General features: G+C 32.4%; 1 protein-coding gene across 1 annotated transcript in view; it reads right to left on the bottom strand.

Moving 5' to 3' along the window:
* LOC145681844 (regulator of G-protein signaling 7-like) overlaps positions 1–18921 on the bottom strand; it is a 461439-nt gene that overhangs the window by 34520 nt on the left and 407998 nt on the right. The window contains exon 6 of the mRNA XM_081753452.1: positions 9738–9854. Coding sequence (XP_081609578.1) covers positions 9738–9854 — 117 coding nt within the window. The remainder of the gene's footprint in view (positions 1–9737; positions 9855–18921) is intronic.

The following is an 18921-nucleotide window of genomic DNA, read 5'->3' as shown; positions in this document are numbered from 1 at the left end:
TAAGATTATTTTATCCAAATGCATATTCTAAAGGGAAGAGTTCAAAATTAATGCGAAAAGTCTGATATGTCACAAACCCTTCGGGTTAGGTACATGTAGTTCAATATATTAACTTCTTCGCTCTTACTAAACGAAAGTTGTCACATGTCCCAGCATTTTCGGAAATCTTGCTTCTAAATAGGCTTAAAGGGGCAATTTCAAAATATTTTAATATCCCAATTTGAATTGTGAAGGATTGAAAGATGACATAAAAGTTACAGTGATTTGGACATTAAATTGAATTATCATCATTTACTTTTTAAATAGTATGTGACTATGAATTTCGAGAGTAAGAAATATGTTCATAAAGTTTTGTAAAGTCATTTCTTAGAAGTTATAATCTAATGGGAATAAACCACATAAGACTATCCTTCCTACCGCATTTCTTTGATATGTGATTAGGTCACTTAATCGTTCAAGCACAATGAGTATTTTCTATGGTTGTTTTCCGGTGATTGCAGAAGAAATGTCACGATTTTCGAGAAAGAGGTGACGATGGTAGTGATGGCAAGAAGTTGTGTGAAAATCCGTTGAAATACTAATTTTCCAGAAGCCCAAGCAGAGGTGCTGTGGGTAACCATTCATAATGTTCATTGCTACAGAACCTTTTCTCCAATGTTATAATGGAGAAGAATTAAATCAAGTAGATTGAAGGTCGAGCCTTTCTCTTTCGTCGCCATGAGAAGTAGAGACTGCAATATTTTGACGTAGTATTTTTCCATTGGGGAGCTATTGACCATCTGTCCAGCCTGAGCCACACCATCTTTAGTTATCACCTCAGTTAACCATCAAACATGGAAGAAGACACCGGGAGAACTGTTTCTACAAATGTAGGTACTATACTTGAATAACTTATTCCTTCAGTTAATCCCTTTTAATCTTCAACTCCATAACCATGATGTCTGTTTTTCTAATTTTTTAAATACATGTTCTGGTTTTATCAATGCAACCTAGGTCGAATATTCCAGTTAAACACCATCCTTAAAATCGTAGGATGGAAGTGTTAAATACCATCCTTAAATACATCCCTATTGTTGAATTATCTGAGTTTTTAGTTTAATATCCCTGTAGCTGTACAGTATTCATAAAATGGCGAAACTGAGAAAACATGTGAACCGTTTAATTTTTCAGCATCAACTTGGATCGACCTGATTTTTAATCATTTCATTGAAGTTGAAATGCGTATCTGAAAGTTCGACTTTCTGTGCTCTTAGCAGATTTGAGTGGACTGTTTGTGGATGATAATTGTTGTAGAACTAGTTAGTACAGGGATTTTGTTTGGATTCTCAGGTTATGATTTACAACATGATAATCATAAGCAACTTCCTAACCAATACATAAAAGAAAACTGTGGATAGATGAAAGAAGTTATCTTGCACAAACTATATAAAGTGTGTTTTCCCTAAGAATATCCTAATGGAGAAAAGGTTTTAAAATATTTTCTCAAAACCTATCCTTACTGTTTCAACTAGTAGAACTATATTTTCTCAGTTCTTACATACACGGATTCTTAAGAGGAACCTCAAAGATGGAACCTGATAAGTTTCACCAAAGTAAGATTTTTTTTAAAAGGAGTGTTGTAGTGAAACAAAGACATATCCACCCCCTTACATTCTACAATAGTAGAAATCTGTCTGTATGTTTCATATTATTCATAAAAATTTTCCGATTGCGATTTTTTTTCAGTGTAGAAGATCACAATTAAACTTTATCACTCCCATTTCTTACACTAAATTCTATAATAGTATTATTTAGCATTTAACGAAAACGAAAGGTCCAAAGATGAAACATATGCCTATCAATAGATACCATGCAGTTCATCAAAATGATATACGTCAGGGTAAAATAAAATTCAGGGAAGTTTTGGAGAAAATAGAGAAAAACATTTTTTATAAACTTAAAACTTGATGCAGTACGATAACAATACCACCTATTAATATGAAATATTTCCTTATCAAGATTTTCATTTTAACACTAGCAAGACGACAATATGCAGGATAATGGTGGTTAATGTAATATATATCCCAATATCATAATCGACTTTTATACTTTAATTTTTATTCAACTATAATGTTGTCCAAAGATAAGATATATCAATCAATCAATAGGTCATATGAAGATGAAAAAAGAGATCACTCAAAGTAAATTCTTATGCTTAGTTTATGAGAAGATTGAGAAAAACATTTTATGGTATTAAAAAGCATATTATTCGAGGCTAACCTGATACAAACCATAGTTTTTAATCTGTTGGGATAGGTAGATTATTATTTTTCTACATACAGTATGTTTAGTATTTTTAAAAGATATATACTGTTAAGTAGCAGATTATATATATCTATATATATATCTTTGATTTCCCTTGAGAGTGACACACATACTCCTACTCCTAACAGTGACGCGCATAATGCTTGTATTAATTCATTTCATACTGTAGGATTGTCACTGAAATACTTATTTATGAAATATGTAATATCTATGTATTTATATATATGTATGTATGTATGTATGTATATATGTATGTATATATGTATATAGAAAATAGATGCTTTTTTCTGAAAACTTCGGAAAAAATCCATTTTATCGTTTCATTTTTAAAGAATAAAGAAATCTTGCTAAGGTATAATAATGAAATTGTATTCATTCATAAAATACTAAAAAGATCTTTAGAGATAGTTTCTAGAAAATGTCAGGAATTAAATAATCTTGTACCAGCGCATTGCATCTTTCTGAAATTTTGTTAGAAAAAAATATTTGTTCTGTGCTGTAGTGTTGTTCGTGAAATATTCATTTATAAAACACGAACAAAATCGTCTGAGCGTTGTGTTAAAAAATGGCAAATAAAAACTCACTAGATACAATTAAACATCAATAGATACAATATTCTACTTAATAGTACGTATATACTTTTCATATACAGTCAAGAAATAAATAAATGATAACCTGGCGAAGATAGATACCAGCTGCTATTTTTGACTGTATGATTAATTAATGTTGATTAAGGAGACCAAGTAGTATTTGTTGGCTTAGGATGTTCACCTTTATTTAAAACGTAGCTAATGGATATAGTTTCTATTTCCATGTACTTTTCCTGCTTTAAATCTAAACCTAGTTTGTAAGACCTATATGCATGATAATGGTCTCTTGTAATGTATAAAACTTATATGGCATGATAATGATGTTTGTGACATGGAGTGAATCTGTTGTGCAAAAGTTTTGAATTTTTACCAATATTTTGTAGTTCTTTTTTTATATACTTCTGGAGCAATTCTAAAGTTAAATCATTTAAAAGTGAAAGAAAAATCAATACAGTGAATTATAAGTGAAAATCTGAATTTTACCATACAAAACAAGAAGTCACAAACAAAATACAATCATCTCGTATTTTAAGACAAAATGATTTACAACAATTTATAATTTATTAATCAATTGACGTATTAAAACTAAGCTTTAGTGATGAAAATTTCTTTAATTCAAACAAGAAACTTAAATACAAAACCATTTATATCTCTCACAATGATAATTTTATAATTCCACTACGGGAATTTCTATTGCAAATGGCGTCCTATTTAATAATTCCAACATTTGATGGAGTTATATTCAAACCAACATTTTATAAGATTCAATTTCTAAATAAAAACAAAACAATTCACACATGTTTCTGTGCCACCATTACTATAACAATTAAAAGTAATGTTATATTGAAATAATTTTACTTTTATAGCGCCCATGGCTCAAAGCTGGTGCATATCTATGTGTATCTGATAAGATCAATAGAATCTATTTCACGACAATAAAAATATCAATTGTATCAGGATGGCACCAATCTACATAACATTTTTCTTTTATCGATGTTTTCGAAAATTATGCATGATGATTTATTTTCAAGCATATCATTTTGTTCATTTCGATTTCATGTATCGATTGATATATATATGAGTTATAAGATAATGTAGTTACACAAAAATTAATGTTAAAGAGTTAATCATTATTATGGCCTATGTATGATTAACCAAACTTTGCACTATCGTCTAGCTAGTGTCGTAATGAAAAGCTAGATTAGGGTATACTTCAGTATTTGTTTCATCTCAATAGGGAGCAAGGTATAGCATCAATTTTTTTAGCTTTAATTAGATTTCACGATTGTCTCGTAAACTACGCATGAGAATATGCATACCGCCATATTATTTCGTTTACTTTAATAAGATATATTGATTAGTATATGTGTGGCATATTTGAACAATTCTTTTTCTGTTCATGGGGCCGCGGTCAGTGTTTCTTCCAACTTGTTTTTTGGGGGGCACTGCTCCCCGGAGCTCTGAGAGTGCCCCCAGAGCAGACCAAAATAATACGTTTATAATTTAATAATAAATAGAATAGTATCAGCAGTGCCCTCCGGGAATACTAAGTGTGCCCCCCGGAACATTATTTGTAAATGAAACACTGGCCGCAGTGGCTGAGTGGAAGAGCGTTCACCTCTGGTGCATGGGGTCTCTGGTTCGATCTCAGCTCGCACCAAGTGAACGTTGAGATGGATAAACACTATGTGCGTGGATTTTCTCGGGTTTCTCTCGTTTACTCCCACTTTATTCATTTCACCATTGCATTCGTAACTTATCACCACCGTCTCCTTTAGCCTAGCCGACATAATCGTGAGACGTAAAGCTCAAAGATTTCATTTCTTTTCTTTTTCTGTTCAACGCCAATAGTATTATAGAAACTTTGATCTCTGAATATCAAACGGAATAGCCCGTAGTCTAAAGTATACACATCTGCGCGAACAGATGGACGGACACCCAGAAATAACACTGTCGGGATGTAGGAACTATGAAATGCATAAACCCTTCGAAATATCAAATTCGATTTATTTTCACGATCACATGACTTTTTTTCCAGTCTTATCACCTCTTGAAAGTATAAACAGAATAGAATGTGAATTAGCAAGAAACTTTGCATGCTATTTGTATTGTATTATTTTTTTTAAAAAAAAACGTTTCATTTTTGATCGGTATATTAATGCAGAAAATAATCAAACAGATTACCTATTAATATATATGTTACATAAAAACATCAGTATACTACGTAAATGTAGAGTGTCTGCTGGCAGTCAAGAAATAACCTATTCATTTGGACTGATAAACATATAAGAGATTATAAATCAATATGTGTTGTAGGTAGCCGACCAATATCAAAACACAGATTATATCAGCAAACAATGTAGGATATACAAACAGAAAAGGCTTTTACTTGTTACCGACAGAAAACTAAAATTAAGTGTATCTATTTCCATTATATATACAGTATATGTATTTTGCTATGTTTATGTTCATAAATAAATAAATACTAAATACATAAATGTTTATAATATATATAGGATCAACAACAGAAAGTAATATAAAGAGTTGAAAGGATATGATAAATATTTACAAACATGTGTTGAATTGATACAATAATTCTGTTTACTTTTATTTCATGTAACAGTATGTCATAATATTAGTTATAATTGATTACATTATAAGAGAATTATATATATATAATCATATGTTAATAATAGAATAAAAGCTAAGAACCTTTCGTTATTAAATACTAAGAAGTATTATATACACATTCTTATAATGTAAACTGAACATATGTTAGAGAAAATCAATAACCACGAACATAGAGTTCATCATACAGATTAACAAATTGTTTTAACTTTAGAACAAGAAATTATCTGTACATCTTTTATTTTATTGTTAATATTTTTTACTTCAGTATATTTTAGTAAATCTATATTTGCGTTACAAATATGACAATTATATATATATATATATATATATATATATATATATATATATATATATATATATATATATATATATATATATATCTTGCTCTGTTATGTTTTTGCAAAAAAGATTGAATAATTTTTTGATTGAAGATTGAAAAGATCGAATAAATGGTGTTTTAAGAAGTTTACTGATCGGAAGAAGATTAAAATCTTATTTTTAAATAGACCCTAACTAAGTTAGGATATAAGACCTTCAAATAATAGATTTTAACCTACTTAGTTGGCAGCTATGTTAGTATATTTCATCACACACTATATCTGTGTCATTATTTCCCCCAGCCTACTGTAAAAGATTCTATATTGATATAAAAATTGGTTTTATTTTTTGACTAAAAAATATTCGCTTTAGATGAAAATAAAAATTATTACATATTATGAAATGTTAAATAGAAAGTACAGTAGACTCTCAACTAGCCGGCTTATCAGTATTCGGCCTCCATCTTTCTGGCCTAGTTTTAAAATTTTGGCAGTGAAATTAGAAATATTTTTTAACGACTTACTCGATTTTTAATGTTATAAAAACCCGAGTTAGCCCAAGAGAAACAGTCTTGTCAAAACCTAGAAACTGAAAATTTGATTATTTTATCTTAGGCCTGCCTGTTAATATTTGTGTGATAATTAATATTTGATGTTAATATTTTTTCTTTAAAAAAATAGTATGTTTACATACTGTACAATGTACATCATTTTATGTTTCCTGCATTTAAGTTTGACTTAATAAAATTTATCATAAGAAGAATACGACATAGTTCAGAAAATATGAATAAGAGCGAGTTTTGGTATAAAATGTGTTTTAATGGGATGGGTGGAGCAGGAAGTGAGTAATTGTAGAACTCTGTGATCTATCCAGGTTTTCTGTTGGAGAATCGGGAGTCTACTATGTTATAATTTAAACTTAGCATATGTTGAAAAATCAATAACCACTAAAGAGAATTCATAGATTAACATAGATTAACGAATAGTTTATATTTATAAAAACAAATTATCTGCTAATCTTTGATTTTATTGTTAATATTTATTTTCAGTAGTGTATATTTATATTAGAAATATGAGAACGAAGTGATATGTTTATGCCTGCTGAGTGTGAAATTTTAAAAAGACTGACTTATTTCTTTAAATGAAACTTTAGTAACGTTGTTCTGAAAATAGTATTTTAAGAAATTGATTATTTTGATTAATAATTTTAAAAAAATCAACTAGAATGTAGAGAATTGGAATATTATCATCTTCAGGCAAGGCTTTTAAGCAGCTTAGTTGATTATTATGTTATATTTCGTTATATACTATATTATTGGAATTTTCGCAGCACATTCTAGGAAAAGTGTTACAAAGCTATGTATTTTTTGTTTAAGAAATATTATTCACAGTGAACGGAAATAAGTATAAAAGTTAAGAAATTACAACGACAATAAATAAAACTGTGTAAAGAGCTTGAAATTTTAGTATTTTAACTATTTATAACTTATTACTTGTACGTTTATATTTATCAACTTGAGGAATTTTTGGAAGGGGGATGAGGAGTTATATAACATTTCTATGAAAATCGCCTTCTAGATTCTTACAAGAATTATGAAAGGTTCCATCATACGCTGTTATGTATGAGTTTACCTTATAACAAAATATAAATATACGGAATGAAAGAAAGGCGAATATGCAGAAGAGAAAAAAAGCATATATAGTCTGAAGTTTTAATGCTTTTATACGTAAAGGACAAAAAGTACTACAGATGTAAATAATTATGACATAACTCATTCACCAAAATACTCGGTCATGTAAGACATTCATATAGTGAATTCTTTTAATAATAGAATATTTTATTTACATATATATCCCAGACTAAGTGAGTTTGTGGTGCTCAACGTTGTGTCCGTGGTTTTTTCAGATTCTGCCGCTTCCTCCCACATTCACATTCCTACAGTTGTTTCATAATCATTCACTTTCATTAATAATCCGATTTCAAATCAGTCAATTTCTTAAAATACCATTTCCGGAAGAATATAATTCAGGTTTTACGAATTAGTATTCTTTTGGAATTGTTCACGCACTAGCCAGAATATTTCAATTTATTGTCATATTTATAAGGTTACTTATTTACAAACATGATTCCAGATACAACTGAACGCTAATTTACACTGGAATATCTAGCAAATCTAAGAGATGATAACATAATACAATAATAATAATAATATAATGTAATAATAATAATAATAATAATAATAATAATAATAATAATAATAATAATAATAATAATAATAATAATAATAATAATAATAATAATGACAAAACAACATGTAAGTGATAACAAGAAAGGTTGACAATAGCTGACTAAAGTTTATCCATTAAAATGATGTCGTAATGCGGAGTTAATTATATGCAGCTTCAGAATTAAATAATTCTATGGGTGTATGTGACATTTTGTTGTATAGTTTAGGAAGCCTGTAGAACCAGAGAACGTTCAAGTATTGAAAGTCTAGGTCTGTGTTCTATGTGAAAAAGATATGTGTTGCGTATTTGTCTGAAGAGAATTCGGAAATACAATTTTGAGAGTAGCATTTCGGATCTGAGTTGAACATGTGTGAGTTTATACAGATATTTGAAGTCACTGATTTTATGACGAGTATCAAGTAGTTGAATGTATTTAGTGTTTGAAATAGTTCGTGTTTTATCATCGCACGTGTGCGAGGTACTCTAAAGCTTACTATTGCAAGGAAGAAATTTAAAACTGAGTTTAATCGGGATAGGTTTGTAGGAGCTGCCATTTTCCAGATAGGTGAGCAATATTCCAATTTAGGGGAACTTATTGTCTTGTAGAAAGTTGTTAAGGAAGAGGTGTTCCGTATTTTTGTTAATCTGTACAGAAGTCCTAGAAGACGCATCAAATGCTTACTGATAATGTTTATATGTTCTGTGGAAGTTAGTTTTGTGTCAAAAGTAACTCCGAGATCCATGTGACTATTGACTCTCGTGTGGGCAAATCATTTATGTTGTATGAAGTGTGTACAATATTTTTTTAAGGGAAAATGTTAAGGATTTACTCTTATCGGGTTTAACTTTTAGAAGCCATTATTTAACTTTTGTTCATATTGCAACATTTAAGTTTTCTTAAACTATTTTTCGAAATTCTTTAACAAAAAAAAGTCCAGTGCTCTATCCTCATTGATAGTATGTAGACTTTTGCATTTCACTTGACTGACGAAAGTTATTTTATAGTAATAATAATTAAGAGTCTTCATCCCGGCGAAATTAAAGTAGCGCTAATTTTACAGTAATTATGTGATATCTTCAAATAGATAAAAGATAATTGAAATATGGAACAAGGGCGCCCTAGACAATACTATTTTGCGTGAGGTACCGTTATCACAAGTCACCTAGTGGCTTTCCGTTTTCAGCTGTTTAAAAACGCGAAAATAAATGCCGATTTTCAAAATGGCTCGAAATCGAAAGCAGATAAGTGAATCGTGATAACGGTTTCTCATGTAAGATAATATTGTCTAGGGCGCTCTTGTTCCACATTTCGATTATCTTTTATCTATTTGAAGATATCACATAATTACTGTAAAATTAGCGGTATTTTAATTTCGCCGGGATGAAGACTCTTAATAGCATCTTCATCATCAGTGCTCGATAAATTTCCTACTGAACTAGGCATCAGTTCTGAAAAGTAGACCTCACAGTATTACAATTCTAATTTGATGCATAGGCCTCATGTTTCGGACTTATATGAGCTAGGCTTCTGAAGTATTTCCAATTACTATGGCAATCTGACGTCCAGGATTTTTCTAGTCCTGTATAATAACAATATAGCAAAATTAAGCTTAGTTTTCCGTATAGAAAAAAAAAACATTAGGATATATTATTCTAGTGTACTTACAATTTCGTAATCCTCCAGCGCATGTTTCTGTTTATTTCTTAGCGAGCGCTTTGCCAGGTAGATGGCGTATTCGATATTATCTGGGCTGTGATTCTGGGAGGCCCAGTAGTAAGGCGTCTGTAAAAAAATTAAAATAGTAACACGTAAATATATTTGATAAAGCAAAGGAAATACATAAATATATGTAAGTTGGGAAGAAATATTTTAGGAAAATACATTAAGTTATATTGCTGCAACCGGTCCCTCTACATACAAAGCAAAATCTTAAACTCGTAAACCTCACGTGGAGGCATGATGATTCAGTGCAACAAGTTCCTGGTTCAATTCCCAGTTGCGCTAGTTTGTAGTGGACATCATATCCGTGGATTTTCTCAAGGTTTTACCTTTTCCTCCCACATTATGATTCCACAATTTATTTCGTATTGATTCAAATTTTTATCAAACACATGTCTCTTTTAGCCTACAGGACTTAACTATGGCTCTTTAGATTATAATATTTAATTTTGCAGCTCTATCCCTAAAAGTATTGAATTTTTTTATCAGGGTGGGGAACTCCGTATTAATTAGCATTAAAATGTAATGCTTTCTAATTTAACACATATTTCTATTATTTTTTAAAAAAATAATTCTCATCGACTAAGTGAAAGCTTTAGAAGAAAAATTAAAATTCTCAGCTTTTCCTATTTAACTTAGAGTATAATAATAATAATAATAATAATAATAATAATAATAATAATAATAATAATAATAATAATAATAATAATAATAATAATAATAATAATAATAATAATAATAAACTACTAGATACGTAAAACTACAAATCATTTCTCTTCACTTTCTCGAAAGTTCCAAAATGCACCAAATGGATATAACATGCACTTAAATGCATCAAATAATGGTTTCAAATACTTAAACATCTAATGGCATATGTGCATACTAAAGGGAAATTCAGCAATTAAAAGAAAATCCAGTTATAAATACCGATTCAAAAAAGAGTAAGCAAAATCTCATGTGTATACATTAGTAAATCCCAAACTATGTGAAACCTAGTTTGGACTACGAAATTGAGACTACGAATCCAATATTATAAGACCAATGGATTCACACTTCCAGCAAATATTTTGTGTGCGAATCTAATTTATAAATGTTCTGGGAGAAAAAAAAACTGAAACTAAGATTGATGAAATACAATTCGAGAAATTTTGCAATTATAACGAAGTGTGTTACACATGAGACCATGAACAACAAAAATATGTGCTTGTGAATTTTATTATCTTTTTATGTTTGTAATTTTATTCAAATTTTCAATATTTTTTTATTTACCTACAAATAAAAACTAATTGTACAAATGACTCTTCTTTTTTATAAAGTATCATTAAATTAGATTTGGGCACATTTGTTTTTTAAAAAAAGACGTTGAATATTTAGGTAGGACATGAAAGTGTGACAACATTGTCTCAGAAAGTATGAGAATTTTTAGCATATCATATATAATACACGTAAATTCTATTACTGAATTTAGAAAAAAATATATTCTACTATAAATGAAGAAAATGCATCTAAACGTTTGCTAAATTTTCCGTTGTAATGGGGTTTCTTAATATAGTTTGAAGCCTTATATAACATTGTCTCAGAAAGTTTAGAACTCTTAGTATATAATATATAATATAAATTCTATTAATGAATTAAGCAAAATACTCTACCGTACCAAATATACATTGAAGAAAATGCATCTAAATGTTTGATAATTTTTTTTCGTTGTAATGTATCGTAGTGCAGTTTGAAGCATCATATATATATATAACTCCTTTACGATATATCAGTGAATGATCTTGAGGGATGTCATACTGGTAAAAATTTAAACTTTATCGCTATTAGCTAAGAGAAGAGAACTATTATACTTGGTAGTGTTCACATTCGGACAAGAGGGGCGTTTTATTGACCACTTTTTACAACATTATGTTTTACATTCACAAGTTAGAGATGGAGCATTTCAAGACAACATTTATTACTTTGTTTTTAACAAGACGTTCCTTAGATATTTCTTAGGATAATTCTCAGACAAGTGATGTTAGCGTAGCGTTACAAACAAAAATGTAGATAGAAAACTGTTAAGCCTTCTTCTTGTTCTCAGATCAGCAATATTTCGATTGGTCTGACGCAACTTTCAACTTTTCCCTATGCTGAGTCAGTCTTTTCTTTTCTTGTATTTTTCTCTACATGATTAGTTATTTGGTTTGCATATTTCAATCCCGGCCTTCCCCTATGTATTTTTCCTTTATGCCTCATAAGGTGTCCAATAGGGGGGAAGGGCGAATTTCAACCTTTTTCGAAAATCGGTTCGGCGAAGCGGTCAAAAGGTGTCTTTTAGTGGACAAAGTGTGCCAGATTTTTTTCCCCAGATTTTTTAGTCAACGCCTGTGCCGTATCGAGGTTTGGAAAAGATATGCAACACGCACTACACGGTACAATATTTCATGTTTTGGCTGTGTAAAATACATATATTCTCGTTTTTGTTAGATTCAGTCTTAAGGGCAGCTTAAATTATACGTAATTCACCTTCTCAAAGTACACTTATGTACAGTTCTTCGATTAAATTTGCCAAATTTCAACGCTAGGCAACAAATTTCAAGGCAAGAATGTTGCGTTTCTTTATATCTATGTACAAAAAAAGGATTTTTTTAGCCTAATAGTAGAGTTAATTTACTTAATTTTTTACTTTTTTGCTGTAATGCAATTCATTACCAAAATTCTCGGTCATTTATTCTTTGTCCAAAATAGCACAAAACTACCCACGAGGAGGTGACTGCACTTCAAGTTCCGCCCTGTTTAATTTTCTGCTATGGCCTTACTTGTTTGCGTCCTCACTTACTGTCTTTACCTTGGTACCTTCCTAGATGGTATAGTCTTTTTTCGATCCAAATGTTGGCATTTCCTTGCTAGAAAGCAAGACACAGCATATGAATCCGTCGCGACTTGCCGGCCCACACACGGATTGAGAAGCTTGCGTCACCAAACGTACCATTCATTCTATTGCTTGGGTATGCCACGGAAACGCAGTTATTTCTTCTCCGCTCATTGCAGCTGACAATACTTTCTTCAACCTAGTCGTCGGAGAGTATCTTTGTGAGTGAAGTTTATGTTGGAAACAAGGTCATTCACTCCACCATGTTGTAGTAATCGTCAGCGTCAAAATTTACTTTAGAAACTGTAAATTTTCGGAAAATATAGAGAATACTATCTGCTCAGGTTTTGTGGGTAGAAATTGGGCTAGTCGTCCCATATTTCATGAATGCTCCAGTCTTTCACAGCAAGATGGCTTTTGCTAGATGGCAAATGAGACCGGATACACCATGACGATGTATTGTACAAGACACATTAATGCATCACTTGGTCTCGCTGTGCTAATGTACAAAAGAAGAATGGACTACTGGACCGGGTTTCTTGTTCTCCAAGTTTGAAAAACAGTATCCTGAGTGAATTGCTCTGCACATTGCCAGTAAATATTGTTGGTTCGCACTGAGGTCTTCTAGTTTTGTGAATTCATCCAACCAGTCAAGATTAATTGCTTGGTATCTTACCAAGGACGCTTCCTCGCACTTGTCGAGCTTTCTTCTGATGGGTACCGAAAGTGTTTTTGGACCCCATGTTCTCCCGTCGAGATGTCTTATTAAGTAACGAAGCGGTAGTTTATTTCCATGAAGAAGGCAAACAATCCATTGAAGTTCTCGATTTAGCTCTTTTTAAACAATGTAGAGTCCTGTTAAATATTCCCGTGTTGATTGGTGTACCGTCACAGCCAGCTGCTACCAATGTTGACAGATCAGTTACGTTTTTATCCAGAAATTCGTACACGGACGGGGCGATGTCCTCTCCACTACAAACTTCGAAACGATGTGGCCCAAATATGTTGAAACTTGTTCTTCCATTATTGTTAAGTTGTTAAGTGTTCTTCAATTTGACGTCGTTGCCAATATTTTCCTTTTTTTGCATTTGCGTTAAGGTTTGATCTTTTCTTCCATCAAAGAAGACTCCTCTAACAGATTTTCCGGCTATGTCGTTATCTTCTTAAACAACTGCGCTGAAGTTTCTCTTTTCCCTCCTGATCTTATTTTTATTAATAACAAGGTCTTTGCACACCATTGAAATGACTCCTGCACTATCGATTACTACTTTTGTGTTTCCATGCCATACCCAAGCAGTAGAGCGAATGATGCGTTTGGTAACGCAAGCTTCTCAATCCATGTGTGGGCCAGCAAGAAGCGACGGATTTATACGCTGTGCTTTGCTTTCTAGCAAGGAAATGCCAACATTTGGGTCGAAAAAAGACTATACCGTCTAGAAAAGTAAAGCAAGTAAGTGAGGACTCAAGCAAGTAAGGCCATAGCAGAAAATTAAACAGGGCGGGAGGGCGGAACTCGAAGTGCAGTCACCTCCTCGTGGTGAGTTTTGTGTTATTTTGGGCAAAGAATAAATGACTAAGAATTTTGATAATGAAGTGCATTACAGCAAAAAATAAATAATAAATAAGTAAATAAACTCTACTCTTAGGCTTAAAAAATCAATATATATATAACGCAACATTCTTGCCTTAAGCGTTGAAATTTGGCCAATCTAAGCGAAGAACACATAAGTGAAGAGCACATAAGTGGGCTTTGGGAAAGTGAATTACGTATAGTTAAAGCTGTCCCTACGGTCGAATCTAAAACAGAACGAGAATATACGCCATTTATACAGTTCAAAACATGAAATATGGTACCATGTAGTGCGTGTTGCATACCGTTTCCATAAAACCTCGATGCGGCACATGAAGGCGTTGACTAAAATTTCTGAAAAAAAAAATCTGTTACACTTAGCCTACTAAAAGACACCCTTTAACCGCTACGCCGAACCGATTTTCAAAAAGTTTGAAATTCGACCCACCCTAGTCTCCAATCATCCTATCTCTTCTTCTGAAATATGTTTAGTTTACCCATTCTTCTTCTACTATTTCCAATATTCTTTTATATGATACTTTATTCACCCATCTACTCTTTCCTCGTCCTTCTGCAATACAGGGTGTTTCAAAATGAATATCGGGGTTTTAAGGCTTTGCAGTATTTATTACAATTAACTTACAATTATAAATAATACATCAAATGAAAGAGCAACTGAAACAGTTTTTTACACAAGCATGCAGATGCACTGTTTCCTCTGTCTGCCGATAGAAAGCGATTGTAGCAAAGATGGCGACTAGTGAGCAGAAAGCTTTCTGTGTTTTACATTTGGTAAAGACTGAATCTGTAGTAAAGGGAAGAGTACGGGACAACCAAGAGTGACTGGAAAATGTGTTGGTGCCGCGGTGGCTCAGTGGTAGAGCGTTCACTGGGGGTCCCGGGTTCGATCCCAGCCTCCGCCAAGTGAACTTTGTGGTGGACAAACACCGTGTATGTGGGTTTTCTCGGTGTTCTCCCATAGCTCATCCGTGGCTAAGCGGTTAGCGTACGCGCCTTTGGCGTGGGAGATCCGGGTTCGATTCCCGGTGGGAGCTCATGTGGTTCGGATTCCACGTTAATCAGTAGGTCCACGTCTTATATAGCCTCGCTGCTGAACGGGACGTTAAACCCAAAATCAACTCAACTCGGTGTTCTCCCGTTTCTTCCCACTTTTTTCATTCCACCATTTCATTCATTACTCATCATCACCGTCTCCTTTAGCCTAACCGGCATAACCCTGAGACGTAAAACTCAAATATTTCATTTTCATTTGTAAAATGTGTTGAATGAGAGAGAGTCTTTCACGTGTAGCCTCAAGAAATCAATTCGGAAGACTAGTCGTGAATTAGCGATTCCAGTGACGTCTGTGTGGAGAATTTTTAAGGAGATTGAGGAATTTAAGAAAGAGGATTAAAAACAGTTGTTCCAACGATTACTCCAAACACCCTGATCAAGATTCGGGAAGAACTCGCGTATCGAATCGATGTGTGCCGAGTGACGAATGGTGCTCACATTGAACACTTGTAGCAAAGACTGTTTCAGTTGCTCTTTCATTTGATATATCTTTTATAATTGTAAGTAAATCAGATACTCACTTTAACATTTGGTCCCGCGAGAATTTTCTGAAACTTCAAGCCTTAACCCATTACCAGTTTACGGCATGTTTATTCAAGCCTTTCATTATATTTGCTTTCTACAGGTGTAGATATGTGATAGAAAGACCACCAAAGGTTCCGACACCTCTAGAGTACTGTTTCGAGACATTCACATGCGATCATTGTACCATGTGTGACGGATTGGCAGTATTCCGCTGTGCTCACTGCAAATGTATCTTCTATTTGGACCATTGTCTCATCGAACAACTGCACGTACAATGTTGACGAGCATGCACAAATGATGGAAGGCTAATGCCTGTTGCCGGAATTTTCCTTTTATGAAGCGAGTGGCCTAACTATATTAGAATTGTCTGGATTTTCATGGCCAGTGTTGCCAACTTTGGAATTCATTTTTCTTTTCGACTCTAGGTACGTCGGTTTCCTGCATAGTTGGTACGTTCTTGTTTTGTTCATTCTAATAAGCACAGCACGTGATCAAATGTGGCGCATTATGGGCAACTCCGTCTTTCCGTATTTTTCGTACTTCTTTTTTCTATTTTCTTTTTTAGATTGTACCACTGATTATACGGCATATCTTATGTTCTACATGACAGGTTGACACTGAATATTGCACTCACTTCATATAGTGCTCTTTGCAAAACATGTACTTTTCATTGCAGTTGGCAACACTGTTAACCCCACTAGTGGCCTTCATTTGTTCCCTATTGTGGCAAGTCTCTTTCTATATATCACTTGGCAGCATTGTATTTTGCCGTGCCCCCCTTTTTTGCGGAATTTGCACTTCCCCCTTGTCCAACCTTGCTGTTTCCCGAACTTCCACCCCTTATATTTCTTGAATCTATTGCTATGGGCAGCTAATTTTTTGGGAATGCTCATCTCTGTTACAGCTCTTTCAATTGGCATAGGTCACATCTTTCACTGCAACTATCATTTTCGGAAGGTTCCCTTGTAAGATACATGAAGTACATTGTGAAGCAGTAATATACGTTGTAGATTGGGAACATAATTAATATGTTACCACTACTACAAGCAGAAGAAAATCATATTTTATTTTTATGCACATTTTAAAAGAAATTTTGAATCGCAAATATGTTTAATTACCGTTAAAGACAAATAGTTAGAAATTGGCAACTTTGAACGTAGAATTGACAAAAATTATAGGTTCTAGCTAAACCACTTTTTTACTGGCTAAACATCATATTAAAAAAATAGTTAAATATAGCCATAAAATGGTTAAATTGGCAACGCTACTTTTAAGTAAATTTTTAAAATAAAATCATATCACTTACCAAGCTTTTAGTATACGGTAGTTTTCAATAGCAAAACAATCTTGATGAGAAATATACAATGCTGAGTTGATAATAGACCTTAATTGTTTTCTGTGTTTAATTATTAGAATTAATATTTTCGTTACAATATTAACTCTACCACAGAATATTAAAATGATGAGTTGCTTGGAAATAATTAGCCAGGAAACATGGTTCTATTCCCAGAAGGCCGACATTAATTATATGTACGTACATACATTATTAATAAGTGATATTCTGTGTTGACTCAAAGGAGGTTTAAATTAACGCTGGATTGATACATATGTTTCCTGGAATTTTGAGATATTGCTTTTCATGGCGATAAACTTGGATCGTATATGAACTATCAATTTACGCTTTCCGAGTGCGTTACTGTTATATTGGGTGCTTCAATGATGCCGCGACCACACTGAATCCTTGACCCTAGTAACTATACATTAATGAGAATGTTGTCATTGAATAGATATCATGTTTCAAATTGAATACTAGGAAATTATTTGAGGATTTGAGTTAAATTAGTGTCCACAGTTTTCGATACTTAATTTAGAATTAAATATAATTGACAGGAATTATTTAATATAGAAAGAGTATTATGACGTTAATTCACATGGTCTGAGATTAAACAACCAGATAATTATTTGTTTTTATAACGTACTAGTGTCAATTACCTACTTCACTGGTTTAAAATAAGAAAACTTAGTAATATGTTCGTTAGTCAGTCACTTTTTAATTAACTGAAGCTCTCTCTGATATCCGTCATTTTCGATCATATATAACCTCATGCAATTTTGTGTTAGCTGCATACTCGTATATTAAATATTTACTCGCCATCCTATAATATGTAAATAATTTCTGAAAGGGAGAACCACAATCAGCAGAAGCTCGGACTCTCCCTGAATCGTTTATAAAGATTGTTAAGTAACTGTTTTGTATTCATATACATATTAATAAATTCTAGTTCTAATGTATATATATATATATATATATATATATATATATATATATATATATATATATATATATATATATATATATATATGATATCCCCTCCTCCACGCTGAGAGACTGAATTTGAATTTAAATGGCATCGAATCGAAAGTAAGTGTCATTGTTCATCTCAGCGTCCCCAAAAACAATGGATTCGACACTAATGTAAGTCATTTTCGATCTTTCTATATCTCCCCTAGTCCTCCCCAAAGTTGCACCGTAAAAAGTGAAATGATAAAACCCGTCCCAGTTCCGAACTTCATCTACAACTTTGTATTGTTGAAAATTTGATCGGGTGGTTCAAGAAGTCACAGTCAGTCATTTTCATATATATATATATATATATATATATATATATATATATATATATATATATATATATATATATATATATATATATATATATATATATATTGGGCAGCAAAATTTCAAAGTCAGACGCACTCGCCAGTCCAAAAATAATGGTCGCCAAGTATTTCTCACGTACAAATTGTGACCCCTCCCCCCACACACAGCCTTTGGTTTGATAAAGAAAGAGATTACATCAGGGCATAAAATTTCAAAACCAGACAATCAGCAGATTCAAGATAATCAGTTTTGAATTGGACAATTGGTATACATGCTAAAAAAAATCTTACCTTAAAACTTCATGTTTGTGTAACGCTCTTTGTCTGCACTGAAGTGCCAGTTGTCGATTGCAGTTTTCTGATCAAAGTCCTTAAGGGAAGGACCACTGATGGAAATTGTCAGGAAATCATCCAGTGTGTCAGTCTTCACTGAATTCCTGAAGCCTCTCTCA

This window comes from Thermobia domestica, chromosome 3, assembly GCF_964235325.1.
Source record: "Thermobia domestica chromosome 3, izTheDome1.hap1.1, whole genome shotgun sequence".
NCBI classification, from domain to species: domain Eukaryota; kingdom Metazoa; phylum Arthropoda; class Insecta; order Zygentoma; family Lepismatidae; genus Thermobia; species Thermobia domestica.
The sequence above is the reverse complement of the archived record's forward strand: the minus strand, read 5'-3'. Positions and strand labels throughout refer to the sequence as shown.